This window comes from Hyperolius riggenbachi, chromosome 1 (genome assembly GCF_040937935.1).
Source record: "Hyperolius riggenbachi isolate aHypRig1 chromosome 1, aHypRig1.pri, whole genome shotgun sequence".
NCBI classification, from domain to species: domain Eukaryota; kingdom Metazoa; phylum Chordata; class Amphibia; order Anura; family Hyperoliidae; genus Hyperolius; species Hyperolius riggenbachi.
The window spans coordinates 313,685,780-313,711,648 of record NC_090646.1 but is presented as its reverse complement, the minus strand read 5'-3'; the positions used below and the strand labels follow the sequence as shown (position 1 = coordinate 313,711,648).

The 25,869-nt window shown below is 43.7% G+C and overlaps 1 protein-coding gene across 4 annotated transcripts in view; it reads right to left on the bottom strand.

The window, feature by feature from the left end:
• LOC137509395 (scaffold attachment factor B1-like) overlaps window positions 1-25,869 on the bottom strand; it is a 256,890-nt gene that overhangs the window by 139,200 nt on the left and 91,821 nt on the right. For 2 of the 4 annotated variants that reach the window (XR_011020490.1, XM_068233832.1), the window contains exon 2: window positions 8,052-8,124. Coding sequence is in view for 3 of the 4 variants with exons in the window: in XM_068233832.1 (XP_068089933.1) it covers window positions 8,052-8,124 (73 nt within the window). In the remaining variant the exon portion in view is untranslated. Of the gene's footprint in view, window positions 1-6,733; window positions 6,775-8,051; window positions 8,125-20,167; window positions 20,271-25,869 lie in introns of those variants that run through there. The other 2 variants (XM_068233830.1, XM_068233831.1) reach the window with 2 other exon arrangements.

Below are 25,869 nucleotides of genomic sequence, written 5' to 3'. Positions count from 1 at the left end.
GCACCGGAGAAAAAAAAACAAAATATAACCAAAGCACATTTATTACCCCATGCTGGCCTCACCCTCCCTCTCTCTGCTTGGCTCTCATGCCAGCTAGGCTTCTTGTAATGCTGTCTCTGCATGTGTCTTTGCAGTGTTCTCTCTCCCTCTGTCTGCTGGGCTATCTGCTGTAAAAGGGGAGGGGGTCTCATCTGTGCTTTCAGGTGCCCTGGTCCGTTTCCTCTCTGCTTTATCAACTGGGCTTTCTGTCCTTCCACTCCTCTGCTCTTTCTCCACCTTCCCTCCACGGATAGCTGGCCTCTTTCTAACCTCTCCACTCCTCTCTGAGTCTCTATCCTCCCTCCGCTGTGTGGTTGCCTTACTCCATTCCCTGGCTACTCAGCTCTTCCATCCCCCCCACAGCTGTCTCTCTCTCTCTTATCTCTCCACACTTCTGCTCCCCTCTCTCCTGTCTGCTCTGCTTGCTGTCACATCCATACTGTCAGGATTCTTCATACATCCTACCAGACGCCACCTGATGACATAGCTTGTAAACACAAAGGAACTCTCGCGAGAGCACATTAGATCGTGGAGGAATTTGCCATCAGGAAGGTCCCAGTGTTCTCTGCGAGCCTGCCGGACTTTAATCACGTGACTGCTGCAGCAGCACACATCACAGGTGGGAGAGGGTTATAAAATGATTTATATTATAAATGATATTTACTTTTTTTTATTATATATTGCTCACTTTTTGCCTGTGATTTTTAAAGGGGATTCAGTTGGTTTATTTTGTTATTCAGAGTACAATTCCTCTTTAAGAATTTGCAGAAACTGCAGTAATTCCTGCAGCTAAGAATCTGCAAAATCTCCCTGTTGCACAAAAAAACTTGATCTGCTCAATACTCTAATATTTCATCATAAGAATATTCAAACAATTCTTAAAAACAAAAATCTTTATCCACCATGGCTAGCAAAGTGAGGTCATTGGTAGTTTCATAAATCCATTTAAAGGGAAGGTTCACGCAGGAGCTGTAAAAAATAGAAATCCAAATCCACTTACCTGGGGCTTCCTCCAGCCCGTGGCAGGCAGGAGGTGCCCTCAGCGCCGCTCCGCAGGCACCCGGTGGTCTCCGGTGGCGATCCCGACCTGGCCAGGCCGGCTGCCAGGTTGGGCTGCTTCTGCGCTCCAAGTTGCGTGTCACTTGTGCGCGCTGACGTCATCGGACGTCCTCCGGGCTGTACGGGCTGGAGGAAGCCCCAGGTAAGTGGATTTGGATTTCTATTTTTTACAGCTCCTGCGTGAACCTTCCCTTTAACTTCCATGACTGACAAATGAATTTCAGTATCTCCTTGTGACAGAGTATGACTAGAGCTCTGATGCGCTGTTGCTATGGGCAACGGAGCTGCTGTTGCTAGAGGTAATGACAACTGAAACTGTTTACTCAAAACAGACATTATTGTTCTAGGTGACTGCTGCACAAATGAGGCAATATTTTTAGTGAAGCTATCTGCATACAGATTGCTTTTGGATGCTGCTAAAGAGACATCTGATTGACTAGCAATCAGGAATTAATTGAGCGGGTATGGTAGCGGAGATATTCCCAATCAGTTATGGATCACAAAAGCTAAAAATTGTAAAGGTGTTTCCAGGACTGTGAAGTCGGAGTCGGAGCAATTTTGGGTACCCGGAGTCGGAGATTTTATAAACTGAGGAATCAGAGTCGGATGATTTGTGTACAAAATCCACAGCCCTGGTAAGTATTAGACTAAGGAGTCGGAGTCGAGGAGCCTGAGTCGTTGGGTACCCGGAGTAGGAGTCGGGGGTTTAAGCATTTTGCTTAAATAAATTATTACATTTTATCTGTATTGAGTCTTCATAACAGGTAACAAACTACACTCTTACCTTGAGATATAGATTTTTTATTTTGATATATTCTTTATGGGCGCCTCCTACAGTTTGAATCAATAACTATTAACCCCAGTGTGTACACCAGGGGTAGCATCTCTATTGATTTATAGAGCGCTTTTTCAGGAGCGGCGACCGGAAAGACTGAGTGGAGACGGTTCTTCTCCACGTGCATTGATAGTGGTTGCTCTCACAGGCAACCCACAATTGTGAGTATTACTCTTATACAGGATCTTCTCAAAAAACTAGCATATTGTGATAAAGTTCATTATTTTCTGTAATGTACTGATAAACATTAGACTTTCATATATTTTAGATTCAAATACACACAACTGAAGTAGTTCAAGCTTTTTATTGTTTTATTATTGATGATTTTGGCATACAGCTCATGAAAACCCAAATTTCCTATCTCAAAAAATTAGCATATTTCATCCGACCAATAAAAGAAAACAAAAAAAGTCAACCTTCATATAATTATGTTCAGTTATGCACTCAATACTTGGTCGGGAATCCTTTTGCAGAAATGACTGCTTCAATGCGGCATGGCATGGAGGCAATCAGCCTGTGGCACTGTTCAGGTGTTATGGAGGCCCAGGATGCTTCGATAGCGGCCTTAAGCTCATCCAGAGTGTTGGGTCTTGCGTCTCAACTTTCTCTTCACAATATCCCACAGATTCTCTATGGGGTTCAGGTCAAGAGAGTTGGCAGGCCAATTGAGCACAGTAATACCATGGTCAGTAAACCATTTACCAGTGGTTTTGGCACTGTGAGTAGGTGCCAGGTCGTGCTGAAAAATGAAATCTTCTCCACAAAGCTTTTCTGCAGATGGAAGCATGAAGTGCTCCAAAATCTCCTGATAGCTAGCTGCATTGACCCTGCCCTTGATAAAACACAGTGGACCAACACCAGCAGCTGACATGGCACCCCAGACCATCACTGACTGTGGTTACTTGACACTGGACTTCAGGCATTTTGACATTTCCCTCTCCCCAGTCTTCCTCCAGACTCTGGCACCTTGATTTCCGAATGACATGTAAAAGTTGCTTTCATCCGAAAAAAGTACTTTGGACCACTGAGCAACAGTCCAGTGCTGCTTCTCTGTAGCCCAGCTCAGGCGCTTCTGCCGCTGCTTCTGGTTCAAAAGTGGGTTCATGCATCCATCTGCTGAAAAGCTTTATGGAGATTAAGATTTCATTTTTCAGCACGACCTGGCACATGCTCACAGTGTCAAAACCACTGGTAAATGATTTACTGACCATGTTATTACTGTGCTCAATTGGCCTGCCAACTCTCCTGACCTGAACCCCATAGAGAATCTGTGGGATATTGTGAAGAGAAAGTTGAGAGACGCAAGACCCAACACTCTGGATGAGCTTAAGGCCGCTATCTAAGCATCCTGGGCCTCCATAACACCCGAGCAGTGCCACAGGCTGATTGCCTCCATGCCACGCCGCATTGAAGCAGTCATTTCTGCAAAAGGATTCACGACCAAGTATTGAGTGCATAACAAACATAATTATTTGAAGGTTGACTTTTTTTGTTTTAAAAACACTTTTCTTTTATTGGTCGGATGAAATAGCTAATTTTTTGAGATAGGAAATTTGGGTTTTCATGAGCTGTATGCCAAAATCATCAATATTAAAACAATAAAAGGCTTGAACTACTTCAGTTGTGTGTATTTGAATCTAAAATATATGAAAGTCTAATGTTTATCAGTACATTTGTAATAAATGGCAGAGATGCCACCGCGCGGTCTGGCGGTGGGGCGGCTATCTCCGCGTCCAGCGCGGCGGTTTGCACGCAGCAGCGTGCGTCTGGTGTGGCTGGGTCTGTTAGTTCACACAGGTTGAGAAATACGCGCGCGCTGAGAGGCAGAACCTTTATGACAGCCGAGGAGGGATCAGCTGACCAGGTTGGTCAGCTGACCTCAGAGCAAGTGACTATTGGTCAATCACTGATGGGTGGCGCCGGAGAGCGCTGCTCTATATATAGTCACTGCTGGTCAGTCTCAGGTGGTCTGCCGTTGCGAACACTTACGTGGAAGCACTCAGACCTTAGTCAGATCCTACAGTGTGTTAGAACCAGAAGGACCTGGGAATTCACACTGAGCCAGATTACTTCTGTTTATCGTGTTATACTTCAGACTAGTTCCAGGGTGTCGAGACCACGGACCTCACACCCAAGATTAGGGACTTTGTGTTATTCTGTTATACTTCAGACTAGTTCCAGGGTGTAGAGACCACGGACCTCACACCCAAGATTAGGGACTTTGTGTTATTCTGTTATACTCCAGACTAGTTCCAGGGTGTCGAGACCACGGACCTCACACCCAAGTCTAGGCATTGTTTGATATCTGTTATGACCTATTGCTCTTTTGACTATCCCTCTGCTTTCTGATTCGGTACCTACGCATATCTGATTATCTGTTGCCAATCCTGCCTGCCTTTGGATACCGAATCAGCCTTCTGTCTCTGTACCTTGCCTGTCCGTGTGTTGCCGACCTGGCTTGCCTGACCTCGAGAGCTATCTCTCTCCTTTAAGAGATAGTCTCCAGACCTGCTAGTGACATCCACCTTTCAGATGTCGCTCACTCACAGGTCCTACCTTCAGACTGGGACTCCACTGCTTTGGAGATCTCAGGCTGCTGGAGGGTCTTCGCACTTCTCAGAAGGCAGTATCGCCCATACTGCCAAAGACCACCTGCTCTGGTGGTCTTACTCAAAGTAATTACTGTTGCACCAAACACTCACACTATATAGGTGTCCAGAGGTTAGTTATACTTGGATTATCGGTGATTCTGCAGATCATCAATAATCAGATTCTCTCTGTGTGCTGACACCGATCGTTACAACATTACAGAAAATAATGAACTTTATCACAATATGCTAATTTTTTGAGAAGATCCTGTATATCGGCCGTTTTTAAGTGATTTTATTACATGATACTGGGCTCCCGGTGTACCTGTGTTTTTTTTGTTTTTCAACATAGTCTATACAGCCAAAAGCTTGCTTACTCTTATTCTTTTGAGTTAGCCAATAAATGGTATCATCCAGATTCAAAACTTCATGCTTTTACTGATGCTAACACGGTACAATAACCTCGAGCACACATGGGTTTGTGCAGATAAAGGCAAAATGAGGGAGGTTTCTGCCACACAAATACATTGGATTTAGAGAGCAGCTGCAAAAATGCAATTACAAAGCAGCAAACCGGTATTTGAAGCTGTTCGTGCCACTGCAGGCCTGTGAACATCAAGGTGCAGGATCCTCCAGAGGATTGCAGTTATTCATAAACCTTCTATTCAGCCACCCCTAACCAATGCTCCCAAACAGAAATAGCTGCAGTGGACCCATAACTACATGAAGACTAAATTTTCAAATAGTCTTGTTTACGGATGAGTGCCTTGCAACCCTGAATAATCCAGATAGATGAAGTGATGGGTGGTTGGTGGACAGCCACCATGTCTCAACAAGGCTGCATCATCAGCAAGGAGGTGGTGGAGTCATGTTTTGGGCTGGAATCAGGGGAGAGAGCTGGTTGGCCCCTTTAAGGTCTCTAAAGTTGTGAAAATTACCTCTAAAAAGCATGTGGAGCTTTTGACTGACCACCTTTCACGGTAAAAAAAAAAAAAGAACCATGCTTTCCCTAACAATCATTATGCAAGACAATGCACCATCTCATGCTGCAAGGAATACCTCTACACCAGGGGTCCCCAAACATTTTGGGTGTAGGGCCGGGTCAACGTACTTCAGACTGCTGGGGGGCCGGAGTATACATAAAATGATGTAGAAGTCCTTGCAGGCCAGACAGTGAAGCATACCCAGGTGACAACCTGCAGTGGACAGCAGTGTCACCTGATGTGGTATTTGATTGGAAACCAGCAAATTACTGCTTTCTGGCTTCCATGTGGATGGGTGGTGCCAGCACTGCTATTCTACATGCAGACCACCAATATTTAAAGATGTAGCTGACCGCATCTCTAAGTGATACAATTTGTTTGTGTAGGGCCGGTAAAAAAGCCTCAGGGGGCCACATTGGGCCCGCAGGCCTCAGTTTGAGGACCACTGCTCTACACCAATGGCTGATGATAGCATACGAGCCTATTTCCACCACACTCAGATTCCACATGCGAATTTCCGCATCCAAAATGCAACACGTTAGTGAATGGAGCCATTTCCATCAATTGCAGATTTTTGGAAGCGGGTGCAGTGCGTAAAAAAGCTGTATGGTATGATGCATTTTTACGCATGAGAATGGCATCTGAATGTGAATCGCGACTAATGTAAGTCAATGGGGCTGCCTAAGGCCTGTTTCCACTACACGCAGATTCTGGATGCAGAAAAACTGACTCCAATGAACACCTATGGGCCTGTTTCCACTAATGTGTTCATAGGCATTCCTTGGAGTCAGTTTTTCTTCATCTGTGTGTAGTAAACAGCCACATCCAGAAATCTGGATGCAGAAAAACTGATGCAGAACTGATGTAGAAATAGTGTTAATAGGCCCTAAAAGAAGAAGAGAAACGCCTCTCATGACCTCAATCCTATTGAAAACTTTTGGAGCATCCTCAAACTATAGAACTGAGGGTTAGAGGCAGTTCACATCCAAACAGCAGCCCTGGGAGGCAATTCTGACATCCTGCCAAGAAATTCAAGCAGAAAAACTCTCAAAATACTCACAAGTTGATTGAATGCAAATAGTGTGAATCTTTGGTCAAATCTTATGTTAATACATTTAAAAGCAGAATTACGGGTGTCTGCACAACAACAAACAACTTAGCTTGAACAATATAATAGTTCATGAGCATAAACTATATCTCCCCCCCCCCAATGAAAAACATTGACAAACCGTGGTGTCAGGTCTATGCCCTGCTGGCTGCATACAGCTGGCTGTGGAACAAACCATAAACAAAACAGCGCTATGTAATATGTTGGCGCTTTATAAATACAATAAATAAATGAAAAACATACTGCTGACAAGCCAGTTAAAGTAGACCTGAATTCCACTGTAACGATTGGTCTATGAGAGCATACAAGCGATCAGTGGTCCGACATATCCTGAATGCAGCCAAGAGGATAATAGTCAGGAGATGGCAAGATACTAACCCCCCAGGATCCTCAGAGTTGGTAAAGGAGATAGATCACATTCAAATAATGGAAGATCTAACACTTACAACAATGGATAGAACGGAGGTGCTTAAAAAGACTTGGGCATTTTGGTCAATGTTTAGGGAATCAGTCGAATTTGTGGGGATTTTGGAGGGTAGTGCTAATTGAACTGAGGAAAAACTAGTCAATTTATACAGTGATATGCATAGGGAGTTGACAAGAGAGTGAACTAATAACTTTTTGATTAATAGCTTATATGGGGGGGGGGGGGGGGGGGGTCGCTGGACGAGAGACCGTGTCTGACCCAGACATGAGAGGACCACAATATGTGGCAGAAAGAAGAGATATGAGCTTTAATTGCTCTTAAGAGCTAATATGTTATGTTCATATATTAGTTTACAATCTTTTCATTTGGGTCTGGCTTACCTAGACCTGAATACAAGATAGCATTAAAATAAAAGAAGGAAGTGACAATAATAATCGAGTGAAGTGTACTATCAAATTCTTGCTATATTTATAATATACATGTGAAATTGGAGCTGCGTCTCCTGATGTACACCTTTCTCACTATGGACTCTCCGATACTTAATATGTAAGTCTTGTATATTGAAGTTTGTATTCGGATGCCATGTTTAATGCTTTCTACAAATAAAGAATCTGAAAAAAAAAAAGTAGACCTGAATTCTTGCACAGGACAAAAGAAAAACTAAGAAGAGCACACTGCATGTATTTTAAGAGTTCATCTTGTCTAATTCCCCCTTATCTGTGATTTAGCACATATTCCAATTTGATCCCTCAGCCGTATCAGCTGACTTTCATGGCACAGAACTCTTGTAAACACAGGATGCTTCCATAAAAGCAGGAAGTAGACAAACTCCAGATTTGTTACAGGATTTGTATCAGCTGTAACAAAGAAAATGTTTTTCTTTAAACATTATTATGCTGTTGCTTATCTTTTAGAGCAGAGAGGAAGTTATGAGTTCAGGTCTGCTTTAACTAAATTAGCAAAAAGAAGGCATATACCAGCTACAAGTTAAAAAAAAAGCTTTAAAATTTACCTCTTCTCTTTTTGTTTGGAGTGTCTGAAGATATTTTTATATTTTCCGGATTTCCACCTTCTTCTTCAATAGCCTTTCAAAAAACAAAAAAACACAAGATACAGTACTAAAATTAACATAATAAAAACATAACACCTATAAACACACTAGCCCTGATCAAAGTATGTAGCAGACAAGCAGCCAGGAACATGCGTGAGGAGGGTGTGAAGGTCTGAGGCCGAAAGGTACATTTGTATATCGTCTGCATATAAGTGGTATCGAAATCCAAATTAGTTGATTAAGTTGCCAAGACCGTGTATGTGGATGGAAAAGAGGAGAGGCCAAGGACAGAACCTTGAGGTACCCCCACAGACAAAGGATGAGAAGAGAGCTGATCTGAGTAGAAGTCTGAAGGATCTTCCAGAGTGATAGGAATATAACCAGGAGAAAGCAAAGCCTTTATGCCTACAGATGAAAAAGTGTATATTTATTGGTTTGGGTTAACGTTATAGCGTTTACAAACTATGGTACAAAAAAGTGAATTTACGCAATCTGAAGCAGCTCTGCCTTTTTTTTTTTTTTTAGTACCTGCCATGTTTCTCGAGGTGCTGGAATGCCAAAATAGTATAAATACCACCCAAATGACTCCATTTTGGAAAGAAGACACCCCAAGGTATTCCGTGAGGGGTATGGTGAATTCATAGATTTTATTTTTTCACAAGTTAGTGGAAATGGATTGTTTTTTCCCACAAAGTGTCACACGTGATATCGCCGTACTCAGAAGAAGTAGTAAAGGTAGTCTCCGACTTACGAACAACCCACCGATACGAACGGCATGGATTCTCTGTTTCCATGGGGACAAGCCCCCCCCCCCACCCAAATTTTCAAATTGGACTTGTTTTTGAGAAAATAGATGTAAAAAAAAAATCTAAGAAAAAAAGGCTTTTAAACTTGTATAATCTAAGAAAAAATGGCTTTTAAACTTGTATAAACAGGTACAAAGGGCAGAGGGGACACTGCAGGCACAGAGGAGGTACAGGGGACAAAGATGGCACAATGTTCTGACTTAAGAACAGATTCAGGTTAAGAACGAACCTACAGTCCCCATCTCGTTCGTTAACCGAGGACTACTTGTATAATGTGTTTTGGGGCCATCCTGTGTGTGAGAAATATCTCTGTAAATGACCATTTTTTTTTTAATTTTTTTTTTTTTGCACAAAGTTGTCATTTACAGAGATATCTATCCCACCCATCATGGGTATGTGTGGAAAGAAACTCCAAAACACATTATACTACTACTCCTGAACACGGCGATACCACATGTGTTTTTTTCAGCCTAACTGCGCAAAGGGGCCCAAAGTCCAATGAGCACCTTTAGGCTTTATGGGGTGCTCACAATTTAGCCCCCCCAAAAAATGCCAGGACAGTAAAAACCCCACAAATGACCCCATTTTGAAAAGAAGACACCCCAAGGTATTCCATGAGGGGCATAGGGAGTTCATAGAAAATTTTATTTTTTGTCACAAGTTAGTGGAAAATGACACTTTGTGAGAAAAAAAAAAGCGAATACCTTGGAGTGTTTTCTTTCCAAAGTGGTGTCATTTGTGGGGTCTTTCCTGGCATTTTAGAGTCTCCACAATCGTAATGATTGTGGAGACTCAAAATTGGCAATGTTTTTTTCATCCACATCGATCGATGTGAATGGATAAATCGGGTTTGCCAGGGCATACAAGCTGAGTGAGTTTGGACAGTTTGGGCCTCTGTCCTGGCAAACGCCTTGCCCCCCCCCCCCCCCCTTTTTTTTTTTCACATCCACATTGATCAATGGGAATGAGCGAATATAGCAGAAACTCCTAATACTGGCCATACATGTAATATGTATGGCCAGTATTAGGAGTTTCTGCTATATTCCTTTTGCTTTACTGAAACGTGGCTCCATGACGACATCCCTGAGAGTGCCCTCCAGCTCCCAGGTTTCAGCCTCATCCGAGCAGACAGAGACAGCACCCTCTCTGGGAAAAAGAAAGGGGGCGGCATCTGCTTTTACATAAGCTCCGCCTGGTGCTCAAACACCTCTGTACTGGCCAAGAAATGCACACCAGAACTTGAACTCCTCCTCATCAACTGCAGGCCAATCTACTCGCCCAGGGAGTTCTCCTCCTACGTCCTTGTGGGTGTGTATATCCCTCCTGATGCAGAGGTAAATGCTGCCCTGCGTGACCTCAGTGACATCATCACGCAGTGGGAGACGGCCCTCCCGGACTCGCTGTTCATTATCTTGGGGGATTTCAACAAGGCCAACCTCCGCAAAGAGCTGCCTCGTTTCCATCAGCACATCACCTGCCCCACCAGGAGTGCCAACACCCTCGAACACTGCTACACGTCCCTGAAAGACGCATACAAAGCGACACCGTGGGCAGCCCTAGGCTCATCTGACCACTGCATCATCCACCTGGTACCTACTTACAAAAGGCGCCTGGAAACCTCAAAACTGGTCACTAAGTCCTCCAAGGTGTGGTCAAGTGAGGCTAAACTACAACTTCAGGCCTGCTTTGACTGCACAGACTGGAAGGCTCTGGAATCGCCTAACCTGGACGAGTGGGCAGAAAATGTATCCTCGTACATCAGCTTCTGCGAGAACTCCTGTATTCCAACAAAAACCTTCAAACTGTATCCAAACGACAAACCGCGGTTCTCAAAAAAACTACGACAACTACGGCGCAGCAAGGAAGCCGCACATAAGTCCGGTAACCAGGATGAATACAGGAAGGCAAGAAGCGACCTAAACAGAGAGCTGAGGTGCGCAAAAAAGTGCTACGCGGAAAAGATGGAACAGAACCTCTCCTCAAATGACTCACGAGCCGTGTGGAAAGGGCTGAAGGCTGCCACCAACTACAAGCCCCCCCCCCCCCCCCCCCCTCAGCATGCCACACCGAGCACTGAGCTTGCAGAGAGTCTCAGTGAATTCTACTGCAGATTCGAGAACCAGCCAGCACCTGCAGGACTCCCACAACCACCACCACAATCTGCCACTGTAGCCCTGGGCCCGCACTCACCCCCACCGCCAGTGAGGGAGGCGGATGTACTGAAACACTTGCTAAGGTTAAATGCTAGGAAAGCCTCGGGTCCGGACGGAGTGTCACCAGCCTGCCTGAAAACCTGTGCTCGTCAGCTCGCTTCCACCCTCTCTTCCATCTTCACGAGGTCCCTCCAGGAAGGCAAAGTTCCCGCATGCTTCAAGAGGTCTGCCATTATCCCTGTCCCCAAAAAGCAGGTCATCCTCGACCTCAACAACTTCAGGCCCGTGGCACTTACATCTGTGATCATGAAAGCTTTTGAAAGCATGGTGCTACCCCTCCTCAAGCACTCCACAGAGGGACTGCTGGATCAGCACCAGTTCACGTACAGATCGAACAGGTCCACCGATGATGCCATCAACATCTGCTTGGAGCTCGTCTATGATCACCTGGATAGACCAGACTCCTACGCCAGGATCCTCCTACTGGACTTCAGCTCAGCATTCAATACCATCAGCCCTAAGATACTTCAAGACAATCTCGCTGCGCTAGGAGTCCACCCCACCCTACGCCTGTGGATCACTGACTTTCTCACCAACAGGTCCCAGGTCGTCAGGTTAGGCACCATCTCCTCACAACCCAGAATCACAAACACAGGGGCCCCACAAGGCTGCGTCCTGTCGCCGTTTTTGTTCTCTCTGTATACGAACAATTGCAAGTCCACGTCAGACTCAGTAAAAGTAATCAAATTTGCCGACGACACGACCATTGTAGGTCTCATCACCAAAAACGATGAGAAGGCGTACCGCCACCAGGTCGATAACATATGCCGCTGGTGCAGAGAGAACGGTTTGGTCCTAAACACAGCGAAAACGGTGGAGATGATCGTTGATTTCAGGAGGCGCGCCTCTACCCCACCTCCAATCTACATTGACGGCAAGGAAGTAGAAAGAGTCCCCAGTGTCCGCCTACTGGGCACAACTATCTCCAACAACCTGAGGTGGAACGCCAACACTGCCTCAACACAGAGGAAAGCCCAACAGAGACTTTTCTTTCTCCGGCAACTGAAAAAGTTCGGTGTGGCCCAAAAATTTCTGACAAACTTCTACTCAGCCACAATCGAATCCGTCCTATGCTCGTCCATCCTGGTCTGGTACGCCAGCTCCTCCGCCAGCGACAGGCTCAAACTGCAGAGGGTCATCAGATCTGCGGAGAGGATCATCGGGAGATCACTTCCCACTCTGGACCTCCTCTACCACTCCAGGCTGAACACCAGAGCATTAAAGATCGCAAACGACCCCTCGCACCCAGGCTACCGCTTCTTTAATCAGCTCCCCTCGAGCCGGAAGCTTCGGTTCCGATCCATCTACACCAGGACCACAAGACACAAGAACAGCTTCTTTCCCTCGGCTGTCAACCTCCTGAACTCTCTCCATGGGAATGCCCATCCCCACCCTACAATACCATGACGCACTGTAGCACTCTGCACATAGACGGCGCTCCAGCTCAAGCATACCATTCGGTTGTTTCTTTGTATTGTAACTTATGCCACATTGTCTTCCTCTGCATAAATGTTATATAATGTTCTGTATTCTGTAAGTTCTGTTCCTACTGCATGTCCTGTCCTGTATCTGTAACTATATTGTGTATCAGTACCCTGTACGTGCCAAGCCCAATTCCGGGCACGACCCAGTCGTGCTTGGCGAAATAAAGATTCTGATTCTGATTTATTGGGCATACGGGTAATGCACTTTTTTTTTTCCATAAAAGGAAAAATGAACGGCAAAGATTCGGTCATTCCCATTGATCAATGTGGATGTGGAAAAAAAAAAAAAAGGGGGGCAAGGCGTTTGCCAGGACAGAGGACCTCCGCCCAAACTGTCCAAACTCACTCAGCTTGTATGCCCTGGCAAACCAGATTTATCCATGCACATTGATTGATGTGGATGAAAAAGACATTGCCAATTTTGATACAATGTGCTTGCCAAAGCATAGGAATTCCAACACCGCCCCTCAGCTCATATGCCTCGGCAAACGTATCTTACCGCGGAGGAGAAATCTCGTCATGCAGCGGTGCATGCACCGACTTGTGTGTAATCTGACAGATGCGCAATGCACCATCAGTGCTGCAGCATCGGCCAGTTGGTCCACCTGGAAGGGTACAGAATGGATAAAAGAGAGAGGAAAAAAAAAACGCAAGCAAGCAGCAATGCAATAAATTCATTGCAATTTTTTTTTTACTTACCTTCCGAGGACAAACCTCTCCTTCCCCATGGGACAGTGTGCAAATCGCAGAGATGTGGCGTGGTACACTATGCACTTTGTCCCAAGTGAAAGAAGGTTTCTGGCAGCCTGTGCTTTAGGGTCTCGAAACCTGATGTCTGGTTTCACAATGCATATTGGCATTTCCGGTTGGACTGGTTTCCAATGGAAAGGCTGGGCATGATAGCATCCCGGATGGGCGGTGATGTATTGTGGCGTAACAGTTGGTCTCTGCCACGACTAAGTCGTAGACTAAGTCTAAGTCGTAGACTAAGTCGTAGAGATCCTCGGTGAAGAACAGATGGAAAAAGTCTAGGGCCGATACTAGATGATCTGTCTCCAACTGGACTCCAGACTGGGCGGTGAAAGGGTGCACTATGGGTGCAGCAGAACCAGGGGGTTGCCAATCGAGATTTGCCACCACCTCTGGGAGTGTAGGGGTTCTACAGGCCCATGTTTCGGGTGGCTGCGACTGGGGTCTTACTGCATGTGCCACCGAACCAGTTTCAACTACCATACTGGTGCTCGACACTTCACCAGGGTACACGGCAGTACTGGTGCTAAGTCCAGGATGTGCTGCGCTGCTGGTGTATGCCTCACCATGAAAACCTGAATTAGCGCTAACATCACTCTGCTGCCCTTGAGGCTGATCTTGCGCCACCTGCTGTCCAATGACATGGGGTCGGGAACGCCTGGCGCTAGCAGGGACCCCAAGCTCGTCGTCAGAGAGCTGTCAGAGAGCCTCTGCTATCTACAGGTTCCATAGAGCCACTGCTATCTACAGGTTCGTATTCTGACTCGGATGAGGCGTCGAAATAGCTCTCACCCGACTCGGCAAGATTCCTGTAGGCCTCTTCCAGGGAATACCCCTTTCTTGCCATGTTGGACTGCTAAATTTAGGGGGTATTCCTCTGAGACTACCCAGGAAAAAGAGCACTTGTACTTGTGAAGTCAAAAAGCTGCGATCGCTCAGTTTTGATCAAAAAATATCAAAACTGATCTTTAGCGTGCCGCAGCTATTGTGTTGTGTTTTTGCAGTGATTAGAAAAGAAATTCTGTCACTGTGGTGGGGTGGGCTGAACGCAAGTGCAGGCGAACGATCAGGCCTGATCGGGCAAATACTGTGTTTTTAGTGGAGCCTACACTAAGGTGATCATAATGTACTGATACAAATCTGACTGCAATCAGTACTGATCACTTACAGAAACAATATAGTACCAATGCTGATTAGCGACAGTGATTACTTATCAGCAACTGCGGTGTAGTGGGCTTGGCGCTAACTGGCGCTACCTACCTAACAAAGGGGCCTAGCTAACTCGCTGGCCTAGCTGTTAACACTAGTGATACTGAAACAGTGACAGTTTTCACTGATTACTGTTTTTAGATGACTAGGATAGTGAGAGGGGGGTGATCAGAGGGCAATCACAGGCAATCAAATACAATCAGAGGCAATCAGATAAACATCAGATAGCAATCGAAAACAAAAATGCAATCGGAGGCAGTCAAATGCAATCAGATGCAATCAAACTTAATCAAATGCAATCAGAAACAAAAAGAGGTCAATCAAAGCCAATCACAGAGCAATCAAGAGGCTGATCAGATGCCAACCAGAGTGAAAACAGGCGATCAGATGTGAATCAACAATGCACAGACAGATGTCAGACGCCAATCAGAGCTGATTAAAGGCGATCAGATGTCAATCACTGCAGCTGTCAGATGCCAAACAATGTAAAAAGCAGTGGTGATCAGCAGGCAATCAGAGATGATCAGATGCCAATCAGAGTGAAATAACAGGCGATCAGATGTCAATAAACAGTGCACAGACGATCAGATGTCACTCAGACCTCAATCAGATCTGATTACAGGCAATCAGACCTCATTCAGACGCCAAAACAATGTGTCAGGGGCCAGTGAGTGATCAGCCGGTTAGAATTGATATAATTGGTTATTTTTGAAAGATCGCCGCCCTCCGGCGCTGCTAATTGCCCGGAAAACACAGATGGGAGGGGTAAACTGACGGGGATGCGTGCGCATCAGTGCACACGATCCCCAGCAATATCCGCTCCAGCAATTCGCGCCAATGGGCGTGGAGCAGTCCTTAGGAGGTTAAGTAAGAGCTTTTTCTGTGGAGTGGTTAGAGTGAAAGCCAGACTGAAATGATCAAGCATGGAGTTAGGTAAATAATGGCTTAATTAAGCATGTATATGGTGTTCAAGTAATTTGAATGCAAACTGGAGAAGTGACACCGGGCGTAGTTGACCAGTGTGGTAGGATCTAGAGGTAGTAGTAGTAGTAAGTAGTAGTAAGTAGTAGTAGTAGTAGTAGTAGTAGTAGTAGTAGTAGTAGTAGTAGTAGTAGTAGTGTCACAACAGCCTTTTTGAGTGGGGATGGAAAGATGCCAGTGGAGAGGGACAGGTTAAATAATGATGTTAGTACAGGCATGAAAGATGAGCAAAGCTGCGGAATGAGATGGGAGGTAAAATCAGAAACAGAAGAGACGAGTAAATATGATTTCAAGTGTATGGCAATCAGTGTGAATTGAAGCAGTGGACCACTGAGACAGACCATAGGAGGAAGTGAGTGACAGAAGTTTGGTTGACACAGAATTATTGGTATAAATCGGAATGTTAAAATCTACAATGATGATGGTAGGAATTTCAGAGGACAGGAGTTGGGAGTAGCCAGGCAGAGAAATGATCTAAGAACAGAAGCAGGGCCTGGAGGGTGGTAAATAACTGTGATTTGAAGGTTAGGGGTAGAGTATAGACAGACTGCGTGGACTTCAAATGGCAGGGATAGAGAAGGAATAGGAGTGAGTGGTTTCAAGGTGTATTTATCCTGAGAGAGAATGCCCACACCACCACGTTTATTCCCACATCTAGGAGTGTGACTTTAGTGGAAGCCCCCATAGGAGAGGACGGCAGGTGAGGCTGCATCAGAAGGATTCAGCTAAGTTTTAGTGATCCTAAAGAATGTGAAGGAATTGAAACGTAAAAGATCATGGATGAAGGGCAGTTTGTTGCAGACTGAGCGGATATTCCAGAGGGCAGCCAAGATAGGAGGGGGTGAAGGGGGAAGAAGTGGAATATTAATAAGGTTATGGCAATTGGAAGGTGAATGCGATTTGTTGCTAACAGTGTGATTAGCATGGGGAGGTGAGGTTCCAGGGTTAGGTGAAATATCCCCTGCAGCAAGGAGGAGGCGGCAAAGAGAGCAAAGCAGAGGGTGAGATTTAGACTTATATTTGGACAAAGCGCGAGAAGTAAAGACAAAAATGTACTTACAGTAACATCTTTTCCATGAGAACCACTCCAATGAGACTTGTCTCCCCTCCCACTCGACAGGAAGCTATAAATTTACACATTTGCATAAGTAATAGGCAGCAGTATAAGAGGATACCATTTAGCCAAGCTCCTCAGATAATACAAAAAAGATGACATGTACAACAATAAATGCTCAAAATAATTTTAATCAAAATACACTACGGTAGTCCATAGGGGTGCTGTCCTGACTCCTGGAAAAGACGTTACCATAAGTAAATTTGTGTCTTTGCCAGGATGTCATCAGGACAGCACTCCTCCAATGAGTAGATATACAAGATATGATCATAGGATGGGACAGGTGCCTGTAAAACTTTTTCCCAAAACTTAGATCAGAAATAGTGCATCAAGTCTGTAATGTTTCAGGAAGGTATTGTGACTGAACCAGGTAGCAACTCTGCAGATCTGTTCTATTGAAGCTCCAGCCACCTCTGCCCATGAAGTAGAGACTCCTCTCGAAGCATGCGCTTTGATTGCTGAAGACAATGGTTTACACTGGTGCTGATAAACAGAGGAAATAGCCTGCTTTATCCATCTTGCCAAAGCACTCTTGGAAGCCTGGTTACCCTTGAATTTTCCGGCAAACAGAACCAGCAAAGCATCAGATTTTCTCCAAGCTTTAGTTCTTTCAAGATCATGAAGGAGGGAAGGTAAATTTCCAGAGACCTTCAAAACTTTGACACCACCTTGGAAAGAAACGTAATATCCAAGCGTAAGGTGATCTTATCATCAGAAACTACACAGTATGGTTCCTTACTGGATAAGTTCACCTACTCTTCTAGCTGTAGTGATGGCTAAAAGAAAGGCAGTCTTTAAATATAAGCACTTATCCAATATCTGTTCCAGAGGTTCAAATGGAGGTTCGCACATTGCCTTTAAATCCCAAGGAGGAACTTTAGACCTCCCAATTGGCTTTCAATTTTTTTAATGCCTGAAAAAAAAAAACCGAACACCACATTCTTCCTGAGCCAATTTCCTTTCCAAAAACACATTTAGGCCTTGTTCACATTATAAATCGTCAGCGCTATCGCAAGCGCTGAGCGATTTATAGAATGATTTTGTCAGCGATTTTCGCTTATAAAAGCACTTTTCTAAGCGCTTTTGTAAAGCGATGTTTTTCGGTAATGAATAAAAACAATGTATTGATTCATTTAAGCGCTGGGGAAATCACAAATCGATTTCCCTATACTTTGTATTGAAGAGCAAATGCTCAGAAAATGGTGTGACCAAGCCCTTAGAATAGATGTTTGAACTTTAAGCGTGCCAATATTGAGACGCAGTACTGATGTAGATGATTGATTGCTCAAAGATCTTTCACTGCACCAATCATTATATACTCTCCAAACCTTGTGGTATATCAATCTAGTAAACTTTCTTTCTGCTTTGTAGTAGAGTTTCAGACAGACTATCTGAAAAACCTCTAGATTTTAGGAGACTCCACTCAGGTTCCACGTTGAAAGGTGAAGATGACAGATGTTCGGATGTAACACAGGACCCCATAACGGTAGGTCTGGATGGTCCGGGAATACAATCTGGTCCGACTTGGCTTAAAGTGGTCTAACACCCAGCATTTCAACTTTGCTTTAAAAGATTGCTTACAGCTTATAAACTATTATGCCAGATTTTTTTTTTAGCAGAAATTCACTGAATGGATTAAACATGACATTTTAGTGCTGCATTTAGCTAGAAATCCTCCTCCGTGCTTGGTTGTTTAGTTACAAATGTATCTATCTACAATGTAACAAACACACACTGCTTTGAGAGAACAAAGAGGGCTTCCCTGGCAGGCTTTTCAAAGGTCTATTTGTATTCCAAATAAAGATACATTTGTAACTAAAAGATAAGAACGGATGCGGATTCCTAGTTGAATCCAACACTAAAATGTCATGTTTAACCCATTCAGTGAATTTCTGCTTAAAAAAAAATCTGGCATAATAGTTTGTAAGCTGTAAGCAATCTTTTAAAGCAAAGTTGTAATGCTGGGTGTTAAACCGCTTTAAGTCTATAACAAACTGAACCAAGGTCTCTTTTGCCACAACGAAGCAACTAGGATTACTCTAGCTTGATCCTGCAAAATCTTGTTCAAGACCCTTGGCAACAGAGCTATGAGCGGGTTCTACATCAGCTAAGACACTCAGTTAATTGAAAATGCATCTAGTGTCCAAGGCTTGTCCTAGGGGTAAAGGGAACAAAACTGCTGACATTTCGCATTTTTCTGTCTAGCGAACAGAAGAACACTGGGTTGAGAGACCATTCATTTTGATCCAGAATTGTCCTGCCTAAGTATTTGGCCAGGTGATTTGATGTTCTATTTAAGGGAACAGCCCTCAGAGAGCTCAGGTTGGTTTCTGCCCAAAAAAAAAATTTGAGCCATCTGCGACCACAGATGACTTCTTGGTCCTCCCTGCTGGTTTAAATAGGCTACCACACTGCTGTTGTCTGATCGTACGGTCACATGGCAATGCCTTTTCTGGCTGCTGAAGTGCCGTAATGCCTGCCTCCAATCCCCTGCTGTTGAAGATTGAATCCTCATTCTGACGGACCAATGACTGTGCTGGAAAAAGATCTATATGAGCTCCTCAAACCTAGGAACTGGCATCTGTTGTGATCGTCTTTTGGAATGGATAGTTTTAAAGACGGCTGGACAGACATAATTGATCTTGCCACATGAGAGACATCTTGACGCTGTGTGGAATCCACACTCGAACACTAGAGCAGTGCTCCCCAATCCTGTCCACAAAGCCCACTAAGAGTGCATGTTTTATAGAAATCCACACAGGTAGTTAATCTGTTCTGCTGCAACACTAATTACCCCACCAGTGATTGTGTACGGTTGATGGGCCTTGAGGACAGAGTTGGGGAACTTTGGTCTAGAGCACCGACATCTCTGTTCCAGGCTTCAAGGACCCACATCTGTAGTGACCTTAAATGAAACTGGCTCCATTGTACTGCTGTAAAGGATTATGTAAAGACTCTTAGTTCTGCCATGGCCTTTCTCAGTAAGATAGCACCTGCATTCTGGAAAGAAAAAACAGCATTTAGAATAGCAGTAACTTTCTAATCAGGCAGTAAGATTTTTTTCATCAACAGTATCAGTGATGAATCCCAAATATTCCATAGTCTGGCTAGGTGACAAGGAAGACTTGGACCAGATAATAAGCCACCCCAAAGATTGAAGAAAGGATAAGAAAGTCTCAATCTGGGAAAAGACTGAATCCCTGAAAGGCCCCCAAATAAGTAAATCATTCAGGTAACCTAAAACATTGACGGATTTATGCCTCAGTGCCGTTAGAAAAGGCATGGGCAAACTTGGCCCTCCAGCTGTTACGGAACTACAAGTCCCACAATGCATTTGCCTTTATGAGTCATGACTGTGGCTGTCAGACTCCTGCAATGCATTGTGGGACTTGTAGTTCCGTAACAGCTGGAGGGTCAAGTTTGCCCATGCCTGCGTTAGAACTTCAGCCATCACCTTAGTGAAAAACCAGGGTGCTGAAGAAAGTCAAAATGGTAAAGCATTAAATTGAAAAGGTCTTACCTCTCCCTCCATCAGGATGGCAAATATGAGGAACTGCTGTGATCTCAGGTATATTGGTATGTGCAAGGTCTTTTAGATCCAGGGAGGCAAGAAAACAGTCCTTCTGTAAAAGATGAATCACAAATCGAATGTTGTCCATTCAGGATTTCCTGTCTTTTACGGTTTTGTTTAGGCCCTTTAAGTTCAGAATGAAACAAATCTCCCTGAGGATTTTTCACAAGGAACACTGGGGAATTAAATTCCTGAACCCGTTGACATGTAGGAATTCCCCGAAATACTGTTTTGAAGCAGGGTAGCAACTTCTACTTGCAAAGCCTCTCTTTGTAGGTGATCCACTGGTAGGTTGTAACTAGGGTTGTGGAGTCGGTACAAAAATCCACCGACGTCTCAGGTTAGGATTCCACCGACTCTGACTCCTCTAATTTGCATATTACAATCTTGTTGATTGAAAGTATGCAACATGAAATGCATTTCTTAACTGCCAACGCTTAGGAATCTTAAAAGACAACTGAAGTGAGAGGGATATGGAGGCTGCCATAAGTATTCCTTTTTACAATACCAGTTACCTGGATATCCGGCAGATCTTCTGCCTCTAATACTTTTAGTCAAAGACAAACTATTCCTTGGTAAGTGTACTTGTAGAAGGTACAGACAGGAACAAAGAACATCTATCAGGCCCTAGGCAAAGTAACTGTGGGTACATGTAAGAGTGATGTGCAGGTACTCTGCAGGGGAATGAGGGGATTCTTCCTCTATTACACATTCTTCATGCACAATCTGAGCCAGGTTTATGGGTGACAGACAACACCTATGTGTTCAATGTGCACTACATTCTCAGTGGATTCCCTGCAGCTCTGTGGGGAGTGCATATGTAGAGTATAGTACTACTGCGTAACAAAGTAAACCTGAGACAGAGGAAATTAAAGTTTTATACATACCTGGGGCTTCCTCCAGCCCCGTTCAGGCTAATCAGTCCCTCGCTGTCCTCCTCCGCCACTTGGATCTTCTGCTATGGGTCCAGGAACTTGAGCCAGTGGGGCGTACTGCGCTTGCACACACTCCGCCGCTGGGAGCGTACTACACCTGCACAGCAATATTGCGCAGGTGCAGAATGCTCCTGGCTGTGGGACTGACACGTGGCCAGACTGCTCTGACTGGCTTAATTACCAGGACTCAAAGCAGAAGATGCAGGTGGCGGAGGAGGACAGCGAGGGACTGATTAGCCTGAAGGGGCTGGAGGAAGCCCCAGGTATGTATAAAACTTATTTTCATCCGTCTCAGGTACCCCTTAATTCGTAGTCATCAAACCAAATTTTAACAACATATCAAATTATTTGATTTCATGAGCAAAGGGAGTGCATACATTTGCATAAACTAGCATCAGCGCACAATTATTTATATCTCATTGTCCATCTCTTAGTGACAGAGCTACACATCTGGCTTTATTCTTACAGCATAGACGGTATTTAGTATATATAAGAGATTCCTGTGTACACGTCATATATACAGTCACAATCAGATATGTATATCTGACTTTAAAAATACAGGGACTGCTTTATTGAAGGAGCACAAGTAACTATTTTTTGATTGGTTTATTTCATTTTTGTCGACTTGGCAGAGCTATTACTGTATATATAAATTATATATCATATAATTATCTGAGAAATAGAACACTATCATATTTTCTATTTTAATTCCAGTTTAAATTCTTTTGGAGTCAGTGCATTTTTTCCCGACTCCAGGTACCCAAAAAGTGCTCTGACTCGGACTTCCTCGACTCCGACTCCACAGCCCTGGTTGTAACTACAAATTTTAAACTGTGGTGGTTGCTTGAACTCTATTATGTATCCCTCCAGAACTATGTTTAGTAGCCATTGACCTGTAAAATGTAGAAGCCATGTCTCGTAAAAAAAAAGTGGGCATTTCTTCCCCATTGGGATTCTGGGAGTCATTGTTTAGTTGGATGGTTAGCGGGAGTAAAGTTGGTCTTTGTGGGACCTCAAAAGGACCGTTTAAACTGGTCTTTTTCTTGGCAGGAAAATTATTTTTATCATCAGCAGTTTTATACAACTTTGAACCAAAAAAAGTCCACCCTCACAAGGAATACCACATAACTTATATTTTGAGGAGTTATCTCCCTGCCAATACTCTACCCTTCTAACTGAATTAACCAGAGCATTAGTTCTTACTGTTAACTTAACCGTATCATCAGCAGCATCAGTCATGTAGTTAGCCGCATTAAGGAGGTTAGGAAAGTCATTTAATATCTTACATAGTTACATAGTTATTTTGGTTGAATAAATCTCCCTGGGGACCACAGAAGTGATCTTGGATTGAGTCTGCAATAATCAAGTTTTCAAAGATGCAGTAGAATCAACAGCCGGTCTGAAAGTTAGAGAAGAAGATTCCCAGGCTCCACGTAACAAGTTATCCATTTTCTTATCTATGGGGTCCTTTAAATGCCCAAAATCTTCAAACTGTAAGTCTGTAAGATTTTCGTGACACCCTAGACATAGATGGATCAAGTTTTGAAGAAGTCCCCAATTATAACTGATCCTCTGGACTGAAAGAATAACATTTAGTCAGGGATCTAGGCCAAAGGCCCTATTCTCAGGATTATCCCATTCCTTCTTAATCATATCCTTTAAAGAGGAGCTGTCAGGCATACTATTTCAGGAAAAACAACAACACATATATAAGTAGATAAATATTTATTCTACTTACATAACATATGTATTGCACTGTCCACATTGTGATTTTAGTGATTTTTCTATAGTAAAAAGAGAATCCTTAGGATTTTCCATCTTCCTCCCTTACTCTGTGTTTGCATTGGCTGCCCTCCTCCCAGTCTTCAGACACTCCCACCCAGCACTGCAATAGAAAATGCATTGTCATTGTGTGACTCTGCAGCTTCTCAGCATTAGAACTATTGGCCAATCAGAGGAACAGAGGTGTGGGAGGGAAAACAGGAGGGAATGAGGCTTCAGCCAATCAGGCTGCATTAGTTATGTCTGAGGGGAACGTAAAGAAGGAAAAAAAAAAAAAAAAAAAAACAGCATGCCCTGCAACTTCCTTTGAGCGGCAGATGTACCAAATAAGAGACAGAAAGACAGATTTATCAATAGTGTCTGAGAAAAAAAATATTGGTAGGTTTTTAGAAATCCATGTAGAACTGTCTCAGGTACCTTAAGAAATCATTAGATAGTGCAGTTTCCTTCTAAAACTGTTGTAAAATAGGAGGAGCTAGGAAGGTCTCTCAGACAGTGCAGTGTGTGGGGGGAATTGCAGTTGCTGAGGTAACCAACTCACCTGCTGTATTGATAGCTGCAGGCTCTGAGGAGGAATTCAGCAGGGGGAGGAGCAAATCACAAATCATGTATAGCCTGCAATCATGTCTAGCCAGCAGTTCTACATCTGTAGAACTGCTATCAAGCACTTCTTAACGTGAACCTCCGGACTAAAAATCTACTCAGCAGAACTGAAAAAGCTTGGTTATTCTTTAACAGTTTCACAGCATCAGAACTTTGTTTTTCTTACCAAAGCATAATTTTTAGCTGCATTTTTAGCTAAGCTCCACCCATCAAAGAAAACTGCCTGGGCTTTTTTCCTCTGATGCTGTGCAAAGCATAATGGGATTTCCTATGTTGTTATTCACGTTGCATAGCAACTGTGAGGGGTGATCAGCACACAGGACCGTTGGAACTGTGTCTCATGCTCCCAGTCACCTCCTTTCAACCAAAAAGATGGCTGCCCTCATGAAATCAAACATTTGCCTGTTCTTTTAAAACAGGGTGGGTAAGAGATTAATATTACCTATCTATTTTAGTTAACATAACTAATGTAACTTAATGACAGTATGTTTGTTTAGGCTTAAGTTCCTCTTTAATCTGCGCCAGTTTAGGGATGGATTTGAACTTCTCAACTGTAGTGCAGCTCTAGAAATTTATGCTAAACTGCCACTATTACCTAGGATTTAAAGAGACTAACAAAATTTTCAGCCTTATTTCTTCTATCCTACAAGTTCCTATACCTGTTCTAATGCTGTCTGTGTTACTGCAGCCCTTTCTAGTTGCACAGTGGCTGTGTTATCTCTGTTATATGATCTAATCTTCTCTCTTCTGTCGGCTCTGTCGGCTGAGGCTGGAATGTGTGAAATGTGCTGCACTGCTTGTCATTGGCAGAAGCTGTACACACCCTCTCCAAGCTCTGCATGAGTCAGAGACTGAGCTACTCAAGCCTATCACACTAGTTAGAAGCCATGTCTTTTGTTTGTAAACACTGCCTTAAAAATGGCAATTACAAGCCAGGATTGCAGCAGGGAGTGACAGAAACAGCACAGAGGGGCCCAGGAGAACATAATGAGTATAAAGGTATGCTTTTTATTGTAAGAATTTTAGAGTACAGATTCTGTTTAAAGGAGAACTGTAGTGAGAGGTATATAGAGGCTGTCATATTGATTTCCTTTTAAGCAATACCAGTTGCCTGGCTATCCTGCTGATCATCTGCCTGTAATACTTTTAGCCCTAGACCCTGAACAAGCATGCAGCAGATCGGGTGTTTGACATTTTTGTCAGATCTGACAAGATTAGCTGCATGCTGGTTTCTGGTGTGATTCTGCAGGCAGATAGCTCAGCAGGGCTGCCAGGTAACTGGTATTGCTTAAAAGGAAATCAATATGGCAGTCTCCATATACCTCTCACTACAGTTCTCCTTTAAGAAGGTTCTTATCATGCAGAACTGTTCTCCCTGCCGGTTAGAACAGATTAAGACGAAAAAACTGTTGGTAATGCGTTGGTAAATCTCCCCCTGAGAAACTGGGGAATGATCTTCTATGGACAAGAAAGTTAGAGAGTGATTTTTAACTTTTGGATTGTCTTTTTTAGCATCCTTATTACGCGTTTACCAGATAAAAAATAAAGAATTTAATTAATCTTTGATTTTATGCCTGACCGTTACACTTTAAGGTAGAATGGAATAAAACTGGTCTGGTGGTTTGCCAAACTCTCATACATCTGGTCCAATGGAGTCAAAAATGTTTGCTCAGTTTTGATGCCCGGATTATACATTACTGATAATCCGTCCATTAATTAACTCTGGAGAAAAAGCACATTTTTAAGGTCTGTCTCCCTTTTCAGTGCCCTCCTCTGCTCAAATATCTTCAAGAGTAGAAATATCACCCTCAGACAAATCTGATGCTTCTGAATCTTCACCCCTTCTTTTCCTACTAGGAATCAGGGGGTTGTAATAACGGAGAAGAAGGGGGGGGGGGGGACATCAGAAACATCAGTCGCAGGAACTGAAGGTTTAAGCCTCATACACAGTACAATTCTCCGTCAGATCGAACGGTGTTCTTATAGGAAACTGCATCGTGTGTAGATGTCCAAATTATTTCCGATCGATTTTGCATTGATAAGTGCCCAAAATCGATCGGACCAGTCGTAAATGATCTAATAGACCCGTCGATCTGATAGAAAATTACCCAGCTTTAGAGCAGGTTGATCTACAACAGGATCATCAGAGGATGTGGAGGCAATAGCAGAATCTTTAATCTCATAAATGGTTGTTGACTTCTCTTTGCGCATGCAGCTCATTAAATCTTTAATGATAACCGAAGATTCATTTTTGACAACCTTTTCTGTACAATGCTGACAAAGCTTTTTAGAGGAGGAAGATGAAATATGAGAATTGCATATGGCACATCT